At 35.8% G+C, this 18,264-nt stretch overlaps 1 protein-coding gene across 3 annotated transcripts in view; it reads left to right on the forward strand.

The window, feature by feature from the left end:
- Window positions 1–18,264, forward strand: part of Rab3gap1 (RAB3 GTPase activating protein catalytic subunit 1) — a 115,001-nt gene that overhangs the window by 53,212 nt on the left and 43,525 nt on the right. For all 3 annotated transcript variants that reach the window (XM_074070627.1, XM_074070628.1, XM_074070629.1), the window contains exons 6-8: window positions 4,164–4,283; window positions 6,069–6,234; window positions 11,048–11,147. In XM_074070627.1, coding sequence (XP_073926728.1) covers window positions 4,164–4,283; window positions 6,069–6,234; window positions 11,048–11,147 — 386 coding nt within the window. The remainder of the gene's footprint in view (window positions 1–4,163; window positions 4,284–6,068; window positions 6,235–11,047; window positions 11,148–18,264) is intronic.

The raw sequence follows: 18,264 nt of genomic DNA on the forward strand, positions 1-18,264 counted from the left end.
ACAGTCTCCTTTGTCCTGTAAGTCTTTTGCAAATATTTTCTTCCAGTCTGTAGTTGTCTTTTAACTCTCTTGACATCTTTTAAATTTTATGTTTCATGAAGTCCAGGTTACCACTTCTTTCATGGTGTTGTATTTAAAAGTCATCAACAAAGTCAAGGTCATCTAGGTTTTTTTTTGTTATCTTCTAGAATTTTATAGTTTTGTGTTTTACAGTTAAGTCTATAATCTACTATGAGATTTTTTGGTTTTTTTGGTTTGGTTTTTTTAGGTATAAGTTCTGTGTCTGGAAGAATACAAGCAGAACATGTGGATGGGGTGAGGTAGAACAGCTTTATTGAGGGAAGGGGAGTCACTCGCCAAGTGATAGTAGGGAGGAAGAAGGGCCAGGGTCTCTTGGTAGGTAGTTTTTATACCACCTTGAATTTGGAGGTAGGGAGACAATATGTCATCAGCTGGCTCCTCTTACCTGTGGGCTAGTGGGAGGAGTCCTTGAGACAGGAGGAAGTGCAGTCCCAGACTATCCCTAACCTAGCCTGCCTCAAATTGAGGGACAGTATTCCAAAAATTCTTTTTTGGGGTTGCTGAAGAGGGTGGTTCATCTTCTGTAGCTACTTCAAGCTGACAAGGGGCTGGAGACCCCACCTACTAGGAATATTGCCCCTTTCCTATCACTGTCCCTAGGGACTTGAATGGTGACATTTGCTGTCTAGCCTGACCAAGATTGTTCATGGGTATCTCATCCACCTCCAGAAGTTGATGGTTTGGGTTTTTAAAGACACTTATCCTGGGAGAGAGAAATCTGGTTTAGAAGGCATGATCTGAACATCAAGAATGATAGGAGTATGAGAAGGGGCCCTGCTGGGTATGGCAGGGGGAATAATTTTGAAAAGTGACAGTATCTTATGGTTACTTTGCCTGCAAGTGTTTCTATCTGTAGCTATTTTAACCCTCAGATGGCCCTCTATTTTGGACTGTTATTTTAGTGGGCAGTTAAGGGCTGATTACATTAGGGGCCAGGTGTACCACAGGCAGGTGTTAGTCAAATTAGAGAGTTAATGATGTGTGTAATTTAGTGATTTTGGATTAATTACCTTTTTGTAGACTTTTAAAAACTTAAGGTTCTATTATCCCATCTGGAGGGCAAGCTTTTTTTTTGGTTTTGGTAAGATTTTGTATCAGCCTGTAGTACTAAAAGATAGTTATTTTGATAAAATAGAAATCTATTCTTTTGAACACACATTAGCACCTTAAACTTTGACCTTAGTGACCTTGGAGTATGATTTCCCACAGCATGGCAAAGGAATGGATGAGGGAGGGGGATTAAGGGTTAGGGAACGGGCACCTTAGTTTTAGTGTAGTGCACCCCCCAGGGCAGGGCCAGAGAAATCAGACATGAACCCTGTGCCTTGGGGTGCTTGTGGAAGCTCCTGAGTCCTGCAGGCAAGTTTTGCATCCTGCCAATCAGGGTGTGGTCCATCTGCGCTGGAGCTCTGAACAAGTCCCCAAGCATTGGGCAAATGTCCCAACATGAGGATCCTATATACTCAAGCTGTGAGTGGTGTTTGGTTCCAAAACATCAGGTGGTGAGGTGTGGGACCAGAAGACAGAGATAGATGGATTGAAATAAAAAGGATAGCAGAGATAGCATATTAGGATCTCACCCCTCAGTTGCTCCTGGCTGGCGTCACCACAAATATTACTGGCAATCGTTGTTCTCAGAACATCTTGGTCTTTGTGCTCCGAATAGAAGAATCCAAACATAACATGTGGATGGGGTGAGGTAGAATAGCTTTATTGAGGGAAGGGGAGTCACCCTTTCTCCTAGGTGAGGGTAAGGAAGAAAAAGGGCCCACATTTCTTTGTAGGTCGTTTTTATACCACCTTGAACTTGGAGGTGGGGAGACAATACATCATCACCTGGTTCCTTTCACCTGTGGAAAGGGGAGGAGTGCTTGAGTCAAGAGGAGGTGTAGTCCCAGACTATCCCTAACCTAGCCTGCATTAGTATCTTATAGTGGCTTTTATTTGCATTCCCACTAGTAATTATTAATGCTGAACATTTTTTTTCATGGGCTTGCCATTTGTGTATCTTCTTTGGGGTAATATCTGTTCAAGTATTTTGTCCAGTTTAAAATCTGATTGTTTGCTTTTTGTTATTGTTGAATTTTGCTCTTTTTTTTCACCCCTACTAATGTTTGTTGACTTGATGAAGGTATAATTTCAGTTCTCAAATAAGGAAAGTACTAGTAAGAAAAGTAAATCAGTGACTTATTGACACTTTAAAGATCATAATATAAGAAAAGAGGTTAAAATTCAAAGAAGAGAATACATTTAATGGGGATGATGGGGTGGTATTTGAGATAATCGTTCAAAAAATTAAATTTAAATATTCAGCGATTGGGGTGGGGAATATGCAAACACTCTTGTATGCAGGAACTTAACTTCTGGGAATTTATTATATACATAAAGGTGTAGAATTTGCCCATTGAAGTATTATTGCAACAGCATAAAACTGGAAGCAGAATACTGATCAATAGAGGGATTGACCTATGAAAAGAAGGTAGAGAAAGCATATGTAGTATAATCTTATTTGGACATTGGGTGATCATGAACAGATGGAACATTTCTGTATGAACTGTTAACACTGGTTTCATACCACTGTGGGGAACGGATGGGGGAATGTTCACTTCTTTTTCTTTCAGTGATAATAAAAAAAACTATTTTTTTATAGATCTTTATAGCTTAAAATTCACAGTTCTGTGTTCTTAAACTTATTTGTTGCTGCCTATATATACTTTAGATTTTAGGGATAGGAGAATGGAGGTAAGCTGAGGAGGTGAAATAAGTTTTTGTCATCTACATAGTCCATTTTTCATTAACGTAATAAAATACCTGAGTGTAAGGGTTTATAAAGAAAGAGGTTTATTTGGCTCATGGTTCTAGGGACTAAAAGTCCAAGCAAACATAATGCCTGCTCTGATGAAGACCCCCTTTGTCCACATCATCTCATGGAGGTATTACTGTAATGATAGGAGTGGGTGTGAGAGGGAATGATCGCATGGTGAGAGGGGAAGCTAGAGCAAGAGGAAGGGGCCAGTTTGTAACCTCCCGCTAAGCCCTGCCTCTTAAAGATTCCACCACCTCTCCATATTATCACACTGTGGCCAAGCTCCCAACACATGAACCTTTGGGGGATACCTTCAGACTACATCAAAATCATAGCACCATCTGTACAATAAATAGATCATGAAATAGACTTTTATATTTAAACTTTTTATTTTCTGCTACTCAGGGAGTTTCTTGAGATATTAATTAAAATTAGCATTTATAACTACATATTCAGAGATTAATAAATTAGGGAAAAGAAAAATACCTCTCATAAATTATTTTCTTCATTTCAAACGTTTTTAAAAGATAAATTGAGGAGTGGCTAGGAGATGAATTTTCAGTAGGCAAGATCAATTACCAACTTGACCTATAACTTTTAAAGTTTGGCCGCAAATTTATGGTTTTAAATGATTTGGCAACGGCATGAGGAGTTTTCACTAATGTAGATAGCAAGAATAAGTGGTTTTCTCATTATTTTGTGACTCCTGTCTAACAGGTGTTGTTGAGTACAAGAATATAAGAAGTCTTTTATTATATACTGAGTAACTGGGTACTATTTTTAGACAGCACATGTATATCATGGCTGATAATTATTTCCCTGTCATTTAGGTGATCTATCAAACTTTCCTTTTCACACTGATGGGTACAATGCTGTCAGTTATTTAAAGCATGGTTTCAGTGCTGGCTTTCTTCTTTAATGTTGTAAACTTAACTTTTAAGGCAAATACATTCTTTATGGTCTTTTCTTTGTTATTTCAGAAAACTTCTAACTTGTAAAGAATAGAGGGGAAGTGAATAATGGACGTAATTCTTAAAGAAAATTCGGGCTGGGGATGCAGAGCAGTTGTGTAGTCCTCATGAGGCTCTGGATTTCATCCCTGGCAGTTGGGGTAAAAACAAAAAAAAAAGAGGAAAAGAGAGAAAGAAGAAAATTGGGGTGGTTGGTATGTGCAATTCCCATTGGCTGACTTGTAGTTGGGGAAATTTTTCATTTTTTTCACATAATGAATTTGTATCCTAAAATTTTCATTTAATGCAATCATTCTTTCTTTAAGGTATGGCCTGCGTGAGTTTGTGGTGATTGCTCCTGCTGCACATTGTGATGCTGTGCTCAGTGAATCCAAATGCAACCTTCTTCTTAGTTCTGTTTCTATTGCTTTGGGAAACACTGGGTGGTAAGTGCACAATCAGCTAAAAATTATTTTTAGTGGTAATAAATGAACATAAATGATTACTAAATGTTGCATTTTGGCTATAAGGAGGAATTTAGTTACATATACCTGAATATTATTTTATTTAAATTTGGCATGTAAGGACAAAATTAATAAAACCTTTTTTGGAGATAATTTCTGTTAAGTTTTATTGTTTTTACGTTTACTTACATGTGTATATGTTATTTGGGCCACCTCCCCCCTCCCCCCACCTCCCCCCATTCAGAACCTGTTTTGGAGGTAATTTCTAATGAGAATATTGAAATATTCAGTGTATATTTAAAATGAAGACTATGAACTGTTCTATTTTTGTGTTTTGTCTTAAAATTTTACTTTATTAAACTGTATGACAATAATTTTTGAACCTCAGGAATTACATTTTATTTTTATTTTTGTTTTGTTGGCAGTACTAGGTTTTGAACTCCACAGGGCCTTGATAGACTGGTGATCTACCACTTGTGCCATACTGACAGCTCAGTCTTCAAGAATTTTAGACATTTTTTGTAATTACCTTTTAAGTACTTACAGGCCCTATTCTTAAATGGAAGTATTTAAGAGTGTGAAATTTACTTCCTCACTATTTTGTATTTTGAGTTATAGTTCATTTACATATCGCATAGACTAAAAGACCAAATATAAATTTACTAGGGAAAAATGTATTATAGTGGACAAACTGCATCCTGTACTTTGTAGTGTATCCTAAGTGAATAATTTGAACTTTTTTTAAAATAAAAGAATAGTTAGACTATTTACTAATGTAGCAATTTTAATTTGTATTCATATAGCCCATTCTTGTTATTGGAGATAGTTGTGCTCCATAAAATTACCACAAACACAGATTAACAAATTCTGAACCATTGCTCCTAGGGGAAATTCAGGGTGAGGTCTTGTGAGTCTCTGGTCACATTTTTGTGAGCCAGTTAATACATGACCTTTTTTGTGTTTCTGTTTAAAGATACTTTATTTAATACATTTTGCTGACTTACTAGGATTGCCTAAAAGACATCTTCTTGCACTCAGGAACACTATCTTCAGAACTATGCTTGGGAGCCATTTGTAAGTGAAATCACCAAACAAAAAGCAAACACACACAAAAAATGACAGAAAGTAGCACTAATAGATCATGAAAAAGGATACTTGTTTATAGGCTGAGAATTGAAATAAGGCAGGCAGAACATTTCATGATTTGAATTCATGTAGGAACATGCATGTTGGGTGGTTCAAATGTTGTGATTCTGCATGTCTGGAAATGACTCAAAGTGCTAGAAATATTGACTTGTGAATTACAAATAAATTTTAGTGAGCAGGCTAATTTGGAGATCTGTGAATAGTGAGGATCAACTCTATCTTTAAATGATAAAGTGAGAAATATTATTCCACCACAGCGTTGGTTTCATTTTGTATTGTTTAATGCTTGTGAATCAGGTTTTATTATGAATTTGGAAAGACTAATGTGTACAACCATTGTTACTTAAGAAAAATTTTTATTCTGCTGTTTTATGACTTTTACATATTTTTAAACAATTTTCTGACTAAAGTGCCACTGGATTGTAGTTTCCTCAGTTTATTAGCATAAGGAGAAAAGAAATTAAGAATATCTTTGTTGTAATTGAGAATCTGTGTTTGGGAAGTATCCCTCATTTGGTACTTTTAAATATTTGAGATTAAAATACGGGAAAATTTTGAGGTTTTAGGTTATTCGGTATTTAATGAACTCACATTCTACTCCTTTTTAATCATGTCCTGCAGTCAGGTACCACTCTTTGTGCAAATTCATCATAAATGGCGAAGAATGTATGTGGGAGAATGTCAGGGTCCAGGTGTCCGAACTGATTTTGAAATGGTTCATCTTCGGAAAGTGCCAAATCAGTACACTCATTTATCTGGTCTGCTGGATATCTTCAAATCAAAGATTGTGAGTTGGCATTAATATTGTCAAACCTATTTGGGGTCCAGATAAAACCAGTGACTTGGTAATTTGAGCGTAAAGAATTTCTCTTTAGTGTCAATAATGTAATTAAGGGCCATGAGTAGTGGGGTGTGCCTGTTATAATCCCATCTATTCAGAAGGCAAAGATTGGTTGGGTCATGGTTTGAGGGTAGCCTAGACAAAAAGTGATCCTGTCTGAAAAACAACTAAACCAAAAAGGGCTGAGAGCATGGCTCAAGTTGTAGAGTGCTTGCACACAAGGCCTGAGTTCAAACCCCAGTACCGCACCCTCACGTAATTAATTAAAAGAAAAGTGTAATTAACTATGTTTGAAGAAACAATACTCAATTAGAAGCAGAAATATTTTGTTTGTTTAGTCTGTAAACATTTATGGACTGTGTTTTATTCCTTCTCTAAGAGTAATATTGCCAGTTTCCCCAGTTTGATGGGCTTCAGGTGGCTGCTTGTTTGGGGCATTGTCTAGGAGCTTCTTAAGGTCTGAACCTTTTGGGTTCTGAATTGCTCCCTCTCCCCTTTTTCAAGTTTTCATCTGATTTGATTTTTTTATGTTTAATTTCTTAAGCCACAGGGCTAAATGGGATATATCTTTGTTCTATAAGAACACTGTCACAGAGGTATGGAGGACTTGCCTATCTTACTCTTGGGGAAAAATTTAGATTTTGAGTGCTAAAATAGACACTATCTCACGTAAGTGATCAAACTTGATTTACAAAGCGATATCAAATAAATAAAATTTATATTTTTATGTATCAGTTAAAAAGTCAATTAAAAACAAAAGCTACCAACTGACATCATATATCTCCTGATATGATACACCAAAGAAATTATATCATCATCTATGTGGCATTCTGCCAAAATGTTTTACATAAATTACAATGTGAGAAAACAATCATACGTTTCCAAGTGACCGTATTTTACAAAGTATCTGGCCTGGACTTTTCAAAGTCTTATTGTGATGATAGGCAAAACAAAGGCTGGGAACTGTTTGGATTAAAAAGTGATTAGTGAAACATGACAACTAAATGCAATACATGATCCATTTTTGGATACTTGATCAAAAACAGAATAGCCATTAAGGACCTGATTTGAGATAATTAGGATAGTTTTAATTGGACTGAGTATTAGAAAATAGTATCAACGTTAAACGTCTTGAGTATGATAACTATACTATGGTTGTATAGGATAGAAACCTTGTTCTTAGAAAGTACACTCTGAATTATTCAGGGGCAAACTGTGTTGATGTTTACAACTTGGTATGGTATGGTATATATTGGTAAAATGTTAATTGATGGACTTGGTAAAAGTCATGCATAGTTTTCCAGCCTTTCTGAAGGTTTTAGAATTTTAAAAAGGAAAAAATGCTCAAATCTTTTTCTTTTTTTCCTTTTTTTGTGGTACCAGGGATTGAATTCAGAGCCTTGTGCTTGCTAGACAAATCTTTTTGTTTTGTATTGTTTTGTTGTGTTTTTTTCCCCAGATTGTTCTGCCACTAACTTGCCCTACTGGCTTTGAACCAAGACCCTCCTGTCTCTGTCTACTGAGCACCATCAAATACCACCACACTGTTCAAATTCTTTTTAATAGGTATTGTTTATTAGAAAGACATTTAGAATTAAAACTTAATCGGAAAATTACAGAGCCAGGGATACAGCTTAGTGGCAGGTAGAGTGCATAGCATGCACAAGGCCCTGGGCTCCATCCACAGCACTGGAAATAAAAGAACGAAAAGAGGAAGGGGAGATGATATTTTTCAGTATAGAAGCCTTAAACAATGTATTGGTAGGATTATCACTGTTCAGATAAATCTGACATTTAAAAAGGGCCATGCACCAGGTTAGGAAATTTAAGTAAAGCCTTCCTTTTACTCCTCTTTCTCTTTTATCAGAGTAACTATTTGTTTCTTGTGATTATCTCCACTTAAAAAAAATCATGGAAGCATGTATAAGAGCATTTCATGTATTCTATTCTTTTCAATAACTCTCTGGGCTTTGAAATCCATAAATACAACTTAATCCAATATGTATTAGTTGGGAAAATTTTTGAGAAAGGGGGCACTTGAATTCAGGAGTTCAAGGCCAGCTCAGGCAATGCTGTAAAATCCCATCTCAAAAACAAACCAAAAAAGCTTGTCTCAAGTGGTAGAGTGCCTGCCTAGGCAAGCATGAAGCCCTGAGTTCAAATCCCAGTACCACCAAAACAAACAAAAACTAACAACACCAAAAAAAAGCTTTAAAAACAATGGCAGGGAGAAAATTACTTTAAAATAAAGTTCCTTACACTTCTACCAGTAAAGAAAATACTAAATTCTATTAAGCAATAATCTTTTACAGTAACTTTTACAGCTTCATTATATAATTTTTTACTATTTGTTTCAGGCATTGAATGTGGGGAAAAAAGTGATCTGCTTTTTAAATAAGGTGAAACTCTTATAAAGTGTAACACTAGGTTTGAGGAGATGATATGTCTCTTTTAACTGAAAATGAACTCAAAGCCAGCCTTGAAATATTAGACTATAACAAACAAATGGTCATTCATGCAAAATAGGTTAATGAGTCAGTTAACAAAATAGACCTAAATGTATCTATATAAGTTCACTGGAAATCATAAAAACTAATACTGTTATCTAAACATCTATGATCTCAGCCCTCCTTCATAATGCTTCACCTATATTCAGTGAAATAAGACTTCATTAGGTACAGGAATCACCTAGGGGACTTGTGAAAGTGGAAATTTAATACTGTTCCCCATATCTAACCAGTTTGCAGATGTTGACATTGCTGGTCAGGAGACTACTACATTTTGAGTAGTAAGGAACAAGTGACATTTAACTCAGCAGTAGCACCTATAAATGTCACTAGAACTGAATACAGACTTACTCTGAAGTCACAATATAAGGTGGCTACCCCCCAAAATGAATTCACTTTTAGGTTGCTGTGTCCTAGAGAGACAGCAAGATAAGATTTTGACTGATCAGGATATATATATCCTATTTTAGTCAGGTCCAGACATCAAATGAACATTCACCCATTATAAGGTGCAAATTATCTAGAAACCATAACAAGGTCACTTTGTCAACCTCTGCTCCAGTCACAAAGCAATGTAGAAAAATACAGAAAGAGATCTGAAAAGAAACAGCTAGGCTCAAACAGGACATAGATATATTTGTGTGTCCAGAATAGGCACAGAAAACCCAAAAGGATACTTTGGGCTTAAGGCACATGCCTCCTGAGCTCCCGATGTCAAAGAAGGCAGTGAGAGCCTTGGATTAAATAGGAGGAACCAAAGGACTCCACCCAGAGTGAGGGTATTGCATTCCTTTCTGCTTAAGTCAGACACTGGGACAGAGCACTTTGCTTATCTAGGAGAAGTTATTGGGTGAGTGGAGAAAATTGTCACTCTCACATCATGAGTACACAACTCAAAAGTCTAAGACTAGATAGGCAATACCCCTAATATCACCCCAGAGCGAGAAGCTCCAAATACCATTTTAAGATTAGTTCAGAAATGTTCTGTAGGTAGGAAGCAACTGTAAGTTTGTATAACCACTAGAGATGATACACAGAAGAGAAAGTTAAAATTTTAAAATAAAACTCTTACTCATAAAGAGCCTGCAAAGCATGAAGCCCTGAGTTCAAATCCCAGTCCTACCCAAACAAACAAATATAAAGAACCTGCAAACAACATCTGAAAGCATGAAAAAGTATAGTTCTAAAAGAGACAAATATCCAAACCAACCATCAGATCATAAAATCATGATAAAGAATCTGATACAACTAAGAATATTTAAATTGAAAAAGGAAAGATGACTAAGGTGTGAAAGAGTTTTTAAATATTTAGTAGTATAGCAGAAAAGGATTTATATTTGTATTATATATGACTACAAATGGCGAAATTGGACCCCTGAAAAGATAGCCTTTTCTAACAACTAGATCTCTATAAATTGAAATAAACTACCAGTGAAAGGCAAGTACCTGGGGCACAGAAATAGATGTTAGCAAGTAATTTTCATAAAGACGGTTTTATAAAGATAATAGAAAAGTGTCACATACTGGGTGGCTTGAACTATGTAAAAGTCTTTAACTCTGTCTCAATTTTTTTGAGTTCAATTCTTCGTAAGTGAGTTTTGTGAGAAATTTCATGTCAGAGAGCTGAGTTTGTTAAAATTTTAATGGGTTAACAAATGTGATAAACTAAACAGGAACACTTTATTTTTAAAGTACTACTAGTAAATGGTCAAAATCTAAGTTAGGTTGGACAGATCATGATAGTCCTTTCAAAATATAAGTCTCACCAAAATAGAGAATTGAGCTACATAGAAGAGTGGCTGAGAATATAGATGCATACCACCACATGTGGCTTAAAGCTTAATTTTTAAAATTTCTTTCTATCTTTCTGTCTATCTATCACTGCACAATCCTTTCATCAAGTGAAAACATTTGTGGAAACAGTATGTAGAACCTGTAGAAATCCCTTATACATACCATCACCAACTATGTACTGATTCTTTGGAGAGTTTACTTTTCCAGTTTTTAAAATGTGGTCTAACATTTTCCAGTACTGTCCCTTATAATGGGCTCTTCCCTCTTGATTTCCTAAATTTTGTACCTAATAACCAGTTTCTTTCTGGCTAGACTATGCACAATGTTGTCTAAACTGAAAAATCCAGATTTCATGAGTAGTATTTCATCTGTTCATTAAGTTTGAAATTTTGATGTTGAATTTATTAGACCAAGGTATTAGCATTTATATGGTATTGTTTTTGTGTTTATTTTTCTAGGGATGTCCTTTAACTCCGTTGCCTCCAGTTAGTATTGCTATTAGATTTACCTATGTGCTTCAGGATTGGCAGCAGTACTTTTGGCCTCAGCAACCTCCAGGTGAGATATTTAGAACTGTGTTTATTTTACTGAATATAGATGGAAAGGAAAATATATTAAGGAATTAGAATAACTTAACAGTATTTCAAGTATTTTACATTAGATATATTTGTAATACGTTTTAAATATAATATTGACTTTCATTGCCTTTTTTCTCTTAAAGAAAAGCTCTATAGGTTTTTAGAGACAGTTATTACTTTGTATTTAACAAATTGTCTTTGAAAGCTAATATTTATAAGGCATCCCCTGCTATGACACATGCTATAAATTACTATGTAGTGAATGATTGAAACATCTATTTTTAGAAAATAAGAGAAGCTACCCTCATAAGTTGAGAACAGGCATGCAGGAAACTTTCTAGAAAGTAGATTTTGAAGAGGATTAAAGAAAGCAGAGAAGAAAAATATGTATGTGTACATACAGACTTGTGGGAGAAACTATAGAATGTTTTACTTTAACTTGAATTTTATCAAGATAATTTAAATCACTTTGTCTTCTTTAGTAATTCGTTCAATAATCGTTAATCATTAGCTTATAATAGGCCAGACTGTGCCAAGGACACAAATATGAACAAGATATTACCTAAATATAGAAAATCTGAGCTTGATGGACACATAATATAATTAGGTGAGGTTTAGACTCTTGAATAGTTCTTTCAGCTGTGAGTGTAATTATAATCAAGTGCATCTAATGAGAAATGTAATACAAACTGTAAGTAATTATAAGACTTTCCTAACTTAAAAATACTTTCAGTTCACTTCCCTAAAGAGAAATAATATTTTTAGTGTTTATTTTGTTACAACTATTTAGTTGTTTGTAAGATTAAAAATAATTGGCATGCTAGGTATGATACTAAAATTAATATGGTACATACTTAGCTTTTGCAGTTATATTAGCCAGTGCTATTTCATATATTATTGAATAATTTTAAAACTAGTAAAAGAACTGCATGTAAACTATAGCAAAGGAAAATAAAAGCTAAGCTTTAGAATTACATTAGTCCGAATACTTAACTGTTTATGTTGGTAGTTTTAGTTTCGAGACAACAGTACCCACTGGACCATTTATAGTCAACTTCTAGTAAGAAATTTTCATTTTCATTCTCTTTTTTCCTTTTTTTCAAGACCACTCTATTACTAAGCAATTTAAAAGATTTCCCAAGATAGAGGTTAGGGTTTATCTCAGTGATAAGGCCCTGGATTCAATCCATGCACCCCAAAAAGCCCAAAAGATTTCCTAAGGTAGTGTAGTCTGTTAATGATCTAAGAAGCCCAAGGGCTAGAATCTGAGCATTTTAACTCTAATTGCCAATAAGATCTTAGTTAATGTTCCACTGCCAAATTTTATTTATTTATTCTTTTAATTGCTGTACTGGATAGGGGCACATTGTGGCATTTTTAAAAGTTCTTGCAATATATCAAATATATCATACTTGAATTCATCCCCTCTACCATTCTCCTTCATCACCCAAATTTTTTTTTTTGAAATTTATTTATTTTTATTTATTTATTTATTTTTTATTGTTTTATTATTCATATGTGCATACAAGGCTTGGGTCATTTCTCCCTCCTGCCCCCACCCCTCCCTTACCACCCACTCCACCTCCTCCCTCTCCCCCCAACCCCCTCAATACCCAGCAGAAACTGTTTTGCCCTTATCTTTAATTTTGTTGAAGAGAGAGTATAGGCAATAATAGGAAGGAACAAGTGTTCCTGGTTGAGATAAGAATAGCTATACAGGGAGTTGACTCACATTAATTTCCTGTGCGTGTGTGTTACCTTCTAGGTTAATTCTTTTTGTTCTAACCTTTTCTCTAGTTCCTGGTCCCCTTTTCCTATTGGCCTCAGTTGCTTTTAAGGTATCTGCTTTAGTTTCTCTGCATTAAGGGCAACAAATGCTAGCTAGTTTTTTAGGTGTCTTACCTATCCTCTCCCCTCCCTTGTGTGCTCTCGCTTTTATCATGTGCTCAAAGTCCAATCCCCTGGTTGTGTTTGCCCTTGATCTAATGTCCACATATGAGGGAGAACATACGATTTTTGGTCTTCTGGGCCAGGCTAACCTCACTCAGAATGATGTTCTCCAATTCCATCCATTTACCAGCGAATGATAACATTTCATTTTTCTTCATGGCTGCATAGAATTCCATTGTGTATAGATACCACATTTTCTTAATCCATTCGTCAGTGGTGGGGCATCTTGGCTGTTTCCATAACTTGGCTATTGTGAATAGTGCCGCAATAAACATGGGTGTGCAGGTGCCTCTGGAGTAACCTGTGTCACAGTCTTTTGGGTATATCCCCAAGAGTGGTATTGCTGGATCAAATGGTAGATCAATGTTTAGCGTTTTGAGTAGCCTTCAAATTTTTTTCCAGAGTGGTTGTACTTGTTTACATTCCCACCAACAGTGTATGAGGGTTCCTTTTTCCCCCACATCCTCACCAACACCTGTTGTTCGCATCACCCGAATTTTTAAATGTGGATAAAAATACGGATATCTCTCAGTGAATTTGAGGCCATATAAATTTTTTTCTTTTTTTTTATTGTTTTATTATTCATATGTGTATACAAGGCTTGGGTCATTTCTCCCCCCTGCCCCCACCCCCTCTGTTACCACCCACTCCGCCCCCTCTCTCTCCTCCCCACCCCCTCAATACCCAGCATAAATTATTTTGCCCTTATCTCTAATTTTGTTGAAGAGAGAGTATAGGCAATAATAGGAAGGAACAAGTGTTCCTGGTTGAGATAAGGATAGCTATACAGGGAGTTGACTCACATTAATTTCCTGTACGTGCGTGTTGTCTTCTAGGTTAATTCTTTTTGATCTAACCTTTTCTCTAGATCCTGGTCCCCTTTTCCTATTGGCCTCAGTTGCTTTTAAGGTGTCTGCTTTAGTTTCTCTGCGTTAAGGGCAACAAATGCTAGCTAATTTTTTAGGTGTCTTACCTATCCTCACCCTGAGGCCATATAAAAAGTTAGCATTTTCTCTTACAAGGAGAAGGGACTGACCTATAATGTGAGCTGTGAGATAAATACTGGTATGTTTCTCAAAGAATGTAAGTTTCGTAGGGAAAGTGGCCTAATGTAGCATGACCACCAAGGGATCAAGTTTGCATTCACATAATAGTCAAACTCCAATTCTCTGCTCTTATCATTCATTCCACAATGTTGTTTCTCAACTTTTAATTCAGTTAAACCTTTTGAACAGTGATATCCTGGTAATAATTTTTAACTTATTAATTTAGAAAAATACTCATTGTTAATTTTAAAGCTCTTAAAAAAATTCCTACCTTATAATAAAGCCAGTTCTGATCTTTATTATTGTAAGCATTTTTAGGTGGAAAAATGAAAATAACTGACTGTTGAAAGTTTACTGAGTCAAGTAATTCAATCATAGGTAGTGATTGATTTTATTTTATTTTTTTGCTTTTATTTTTATTCATATGTGCGTCCAATGTTTGGGTCATATCTCCCCCCTTCCTACCCCCTCCCTCCCCCCCCCCTTACCCACCCTAACCCCTTGCTACCAGGCAGAAACTATTTTGCCCTTATCTCTAATTTTGTTGAAGAGAGAGTATAAGCAGTAATAGGAAGGACCAAGGGTTTTTGCTAGTTGAGATAAGGATAGCTATACAGGGAGTTGACTCACATTGATTTCCTGTACATTTGTGTTACCTTCTAAGTTAATTCTTCTTGATCTAACCTTTTCTCTAGTTCCTGGTCCCCTTTTCCTATTGGCCTCAGTTGCTTTAAAGTATCTGCTTTAGTTTCTCTAAATTGAGGGCAACAAATGCTATCTAGTTTTTTGGATGTCTAACCTATCCTCATACCTTCCTTGTGTGTTCTCGCTTTATCATGTGATCAAAGTCCAATCCCCTTGTTGTGTTTGCCCTTGATCTAATGTCTGCATATGAGGGAGAACATACGATTTTTGGTCTTTTGGGCCAGGCTACCCTCACTCAGAATGATGTTCTCCAGTTCCATCCATTTACCTGTGAATGATAACATTTCGTTCTTCTTTATGGCTGCATAGAATTCCATTGTGTATTAAAATCACATTTTCTTAATCCATTTGTCAGTGGTGGGGCATCTTGGCTGTTTCCATAACTTGACTACAGTCAATAGTGCCGCAATAAACATGGGTATGCAGATACCTCTGGAGTAGCCTGTGTCACATATTTTGGGTGTATCCCCAAAAGGGGTATTGCTGGATCATATAGTAGATCAATGTTTAGATTTTTAAGAAGCCTCCAAATTTTTTTCCTGAGTGGTTGTACTAGTTTACATTCCCACCAGCAGTGTAAGTGGGTTCCTTTTTCCCCTCGCATACTCGCCAACACCTGTTGCTAGTGGTATTGCTAATGATGGCTATTCTAACGGGGTGAGGTGGAATCTTAGTGTGGTTTTAATTTGCATTTCCTTTATTGCTAGAGATGGTGAGTATTTTTTCATGTGTTTTTTGGCCATTTGAATTTCTTCTTTTGAGAAAGTTCTGTTTACTTCACTTGCCCATTTCTTTACTGGTTCATTAATTATGGGAGAATTTAGTTTTTTAAGTTCCCTATATATTCTGGTTATCAATCCTTTGTCTGATGTGTAGCTGGCAAATATTTTCTCCCACTATGTGGGTGTTCTCTTCAGTTTAGAGACCATTTCTTTTGTTGAGCAGAAGCTTTTTAGTTTTATGAAGTCCCATTTATCTATGCTATCTCTTAGTTGCTGAGCTGCTGGAGTCCATTGAGAAAGTCTTTGCGTATACTTATTAATTCCAAAGTATTTCCTTCTCTTTCTTGTATCAACTTAAGAGTTTGGGGTCTGATATTAAGATCCTTGATCCATTTTGAGTTAATCTTGGTATAGGGTGATATACATGGATCTAGTTTCAGTTTTTTGCAGACTGCTAACCAGTTTTCCCAGCAGTTTTTGTTGAAGAGGCTGCTATTTCTCCATTGTATATTTTTAGCTCCTTTGTCAAAGATAAGTTGCTTATAGTTGTGTGGCTTCATATCTGGATCCTCTATTCTGTTCCACTGGTCTTCATGTCTGTTTTTGTGCCAGTACCATGCTGTTTTTATTGCTATTGCTTTGTAATATAGTTTGAAGTCGGGTATGGTGATACCTCCAGCATTGTTCTTTTGACTGAGTATTGCCTTGGCTATTCGTGGCCTCTTGTGTCTCCATATAAATTTTACGGTTCATTATTCAATCGCTTTCATGAACGTTATTGGGATTTTGATGGGAATTGCATTAAACATGTAGATTACTTTTGGGAGTATAGACATTTTTACTATGTTGATTCTACCAATCCATGAGCATGGTAGATCTCACTACTTTCTATAATCTTCCTCAATCTCTTTCTTCAGAAGTTTATAGTTTTCCTTGTAGAGGTCATTCATATTCTTTGTTAAATTTACACCTAGGTATTTGATTTTTTTTGAGGCTATTGTAAATGGAATTGTTATCATATATTCGTTCTCAGTTTGTTCATTATTAGTGTATAGAAATGCTAATGATTTTTCTATGTTGATTTTATATCCTGCTACCTTGCTATAGCTATTGATCGTGTCTAGCAGCTTTTGAGTAGTTTTTTGGGTCTTTAAGGTATAGGATCATATCGTCTGCAAATAGGAATATTTTGATTTGTATTCCTTTTATTCCTTCTTGCGTAATTGCTCTGACTAGGAATTCCAGTACTATGTTGAATAGGAGTGGAGATAGTGGGCATCCTTGTCTAGTTACTGATTTTAGAGGGAATGGTTTCAGTTTTTCTCCGTTATGTATAATGCAGGCTGTAGGTTTGTCATATGTAGCTTTTATAATGTTGAGGTACTTCTATTCCTAGTTTTCTTAGAGCTTTTATCATGAAATGGTGTTGGATCTTATCAAAGGCTTTTTCTGCATCTATTGAGATGATCAAGTGGTTTTTGTCTTTGCTTCTGTTAATGTGGTTTATTACGTTTATTGATTTTCATATGTTGAACCACCCCTGCGTTCCTGGGATGAAGGCTTCTCGGTTGTGGTGAATGAGCTTTTTGATTCGTTGTTGAATTCGGTCTGCCATTATTTTATTGAGGATTTTTGCATCAATATTCATTATGGAGATTGGCCTATAGTTCTCCTTTTTGGAAGTGTCTTTGCCTGGTTTTGGGATAAGTGTAATACTGCTTCATAAAATGTGGTAGGCAGTTTTCCTTCCCTTTCTATTTCGTAGAACAGTTTAAGGAGAGTTGGTATCAGTTCTTCTTTAAAGGTCTGATAGAATTCAGCAGAGAATCCATCAGGTCCTGGACTTTTCTTTTTGGGGAGACTCTTGATTGCTGCTTCAATTTCATTTTGTGTTATAGATCTATTCAGGTGATTAGTATCCTCTTGGTTCAGTTTTGGATGATCATATGTGTCTAGAAATCTGTCCATTTCTTTGAGATTTTCGAGTTTATTTGAATATAGGTTCTCATAGTAGTCTCTGATGATTTCCTGGACTCCGTGGTGTTTGTTGTTATCTCCCCTTTTGCATTCCTGATTCTACTAATTTGGGTTTTTTTCTCTCCTCATTTTAGTCAGGTTTGCCAGGGGTCTATCGATCTTGTTTATTTTTTCAAAGAACCAACTTTTTGTTTCATTAATTCTTTGTATGGTTTTTTGGGTTTCTATTTCATTGATTTTAGCTCTTATTTTTATTATTTCTCTCCTTCTATTTGTTTTGGGATTTACTTGTTCCTGTTTTTCTAGGAGTTTATGATGTATCATTAGGTCATTGATTTGGGATCTTTCAGTCTTTTAAATTTATGCACTCATGGCTATAAATTTTCCTCTCAGAACTGCCTTTTGCTGGATCCATAGGTTCTGGTAGGTTGTGTTTTATTTTCATTGACTTCCAGGAAGTTTTTAATTTCCTCTTTTATTTCATCAATGACCCATTGTTTGCATGTTTTTTGTCTTTATTTTTGTTGTTGAGTTCTAGTTTTATTGCATTGTGATCAGATAGAATGCATGGTATAATTTCTGTTTTCTTATATTTGCTGAGGCTTACTTTGTGCCCTAGGATATGATCTATTTTGGAGAAGGTTCCATGGGCTGCTGAGAAGAAAGTATATTGTGTAGAAGTTGGATGTAATGTTCT

This window comes from Castor canadensis, chromosome 4, assembly GCF_047511655.1.
Source record: "Castor canadensis chromosome 4, mCasCan1.hap1v2, whole genome shotgun sequence".
Classification (NCBI taxonomy): Eukaryota; Metazoa; Chordata; class Mammalia; order Rodentia; family Castoridae; genus Castor; species Castor canadensis.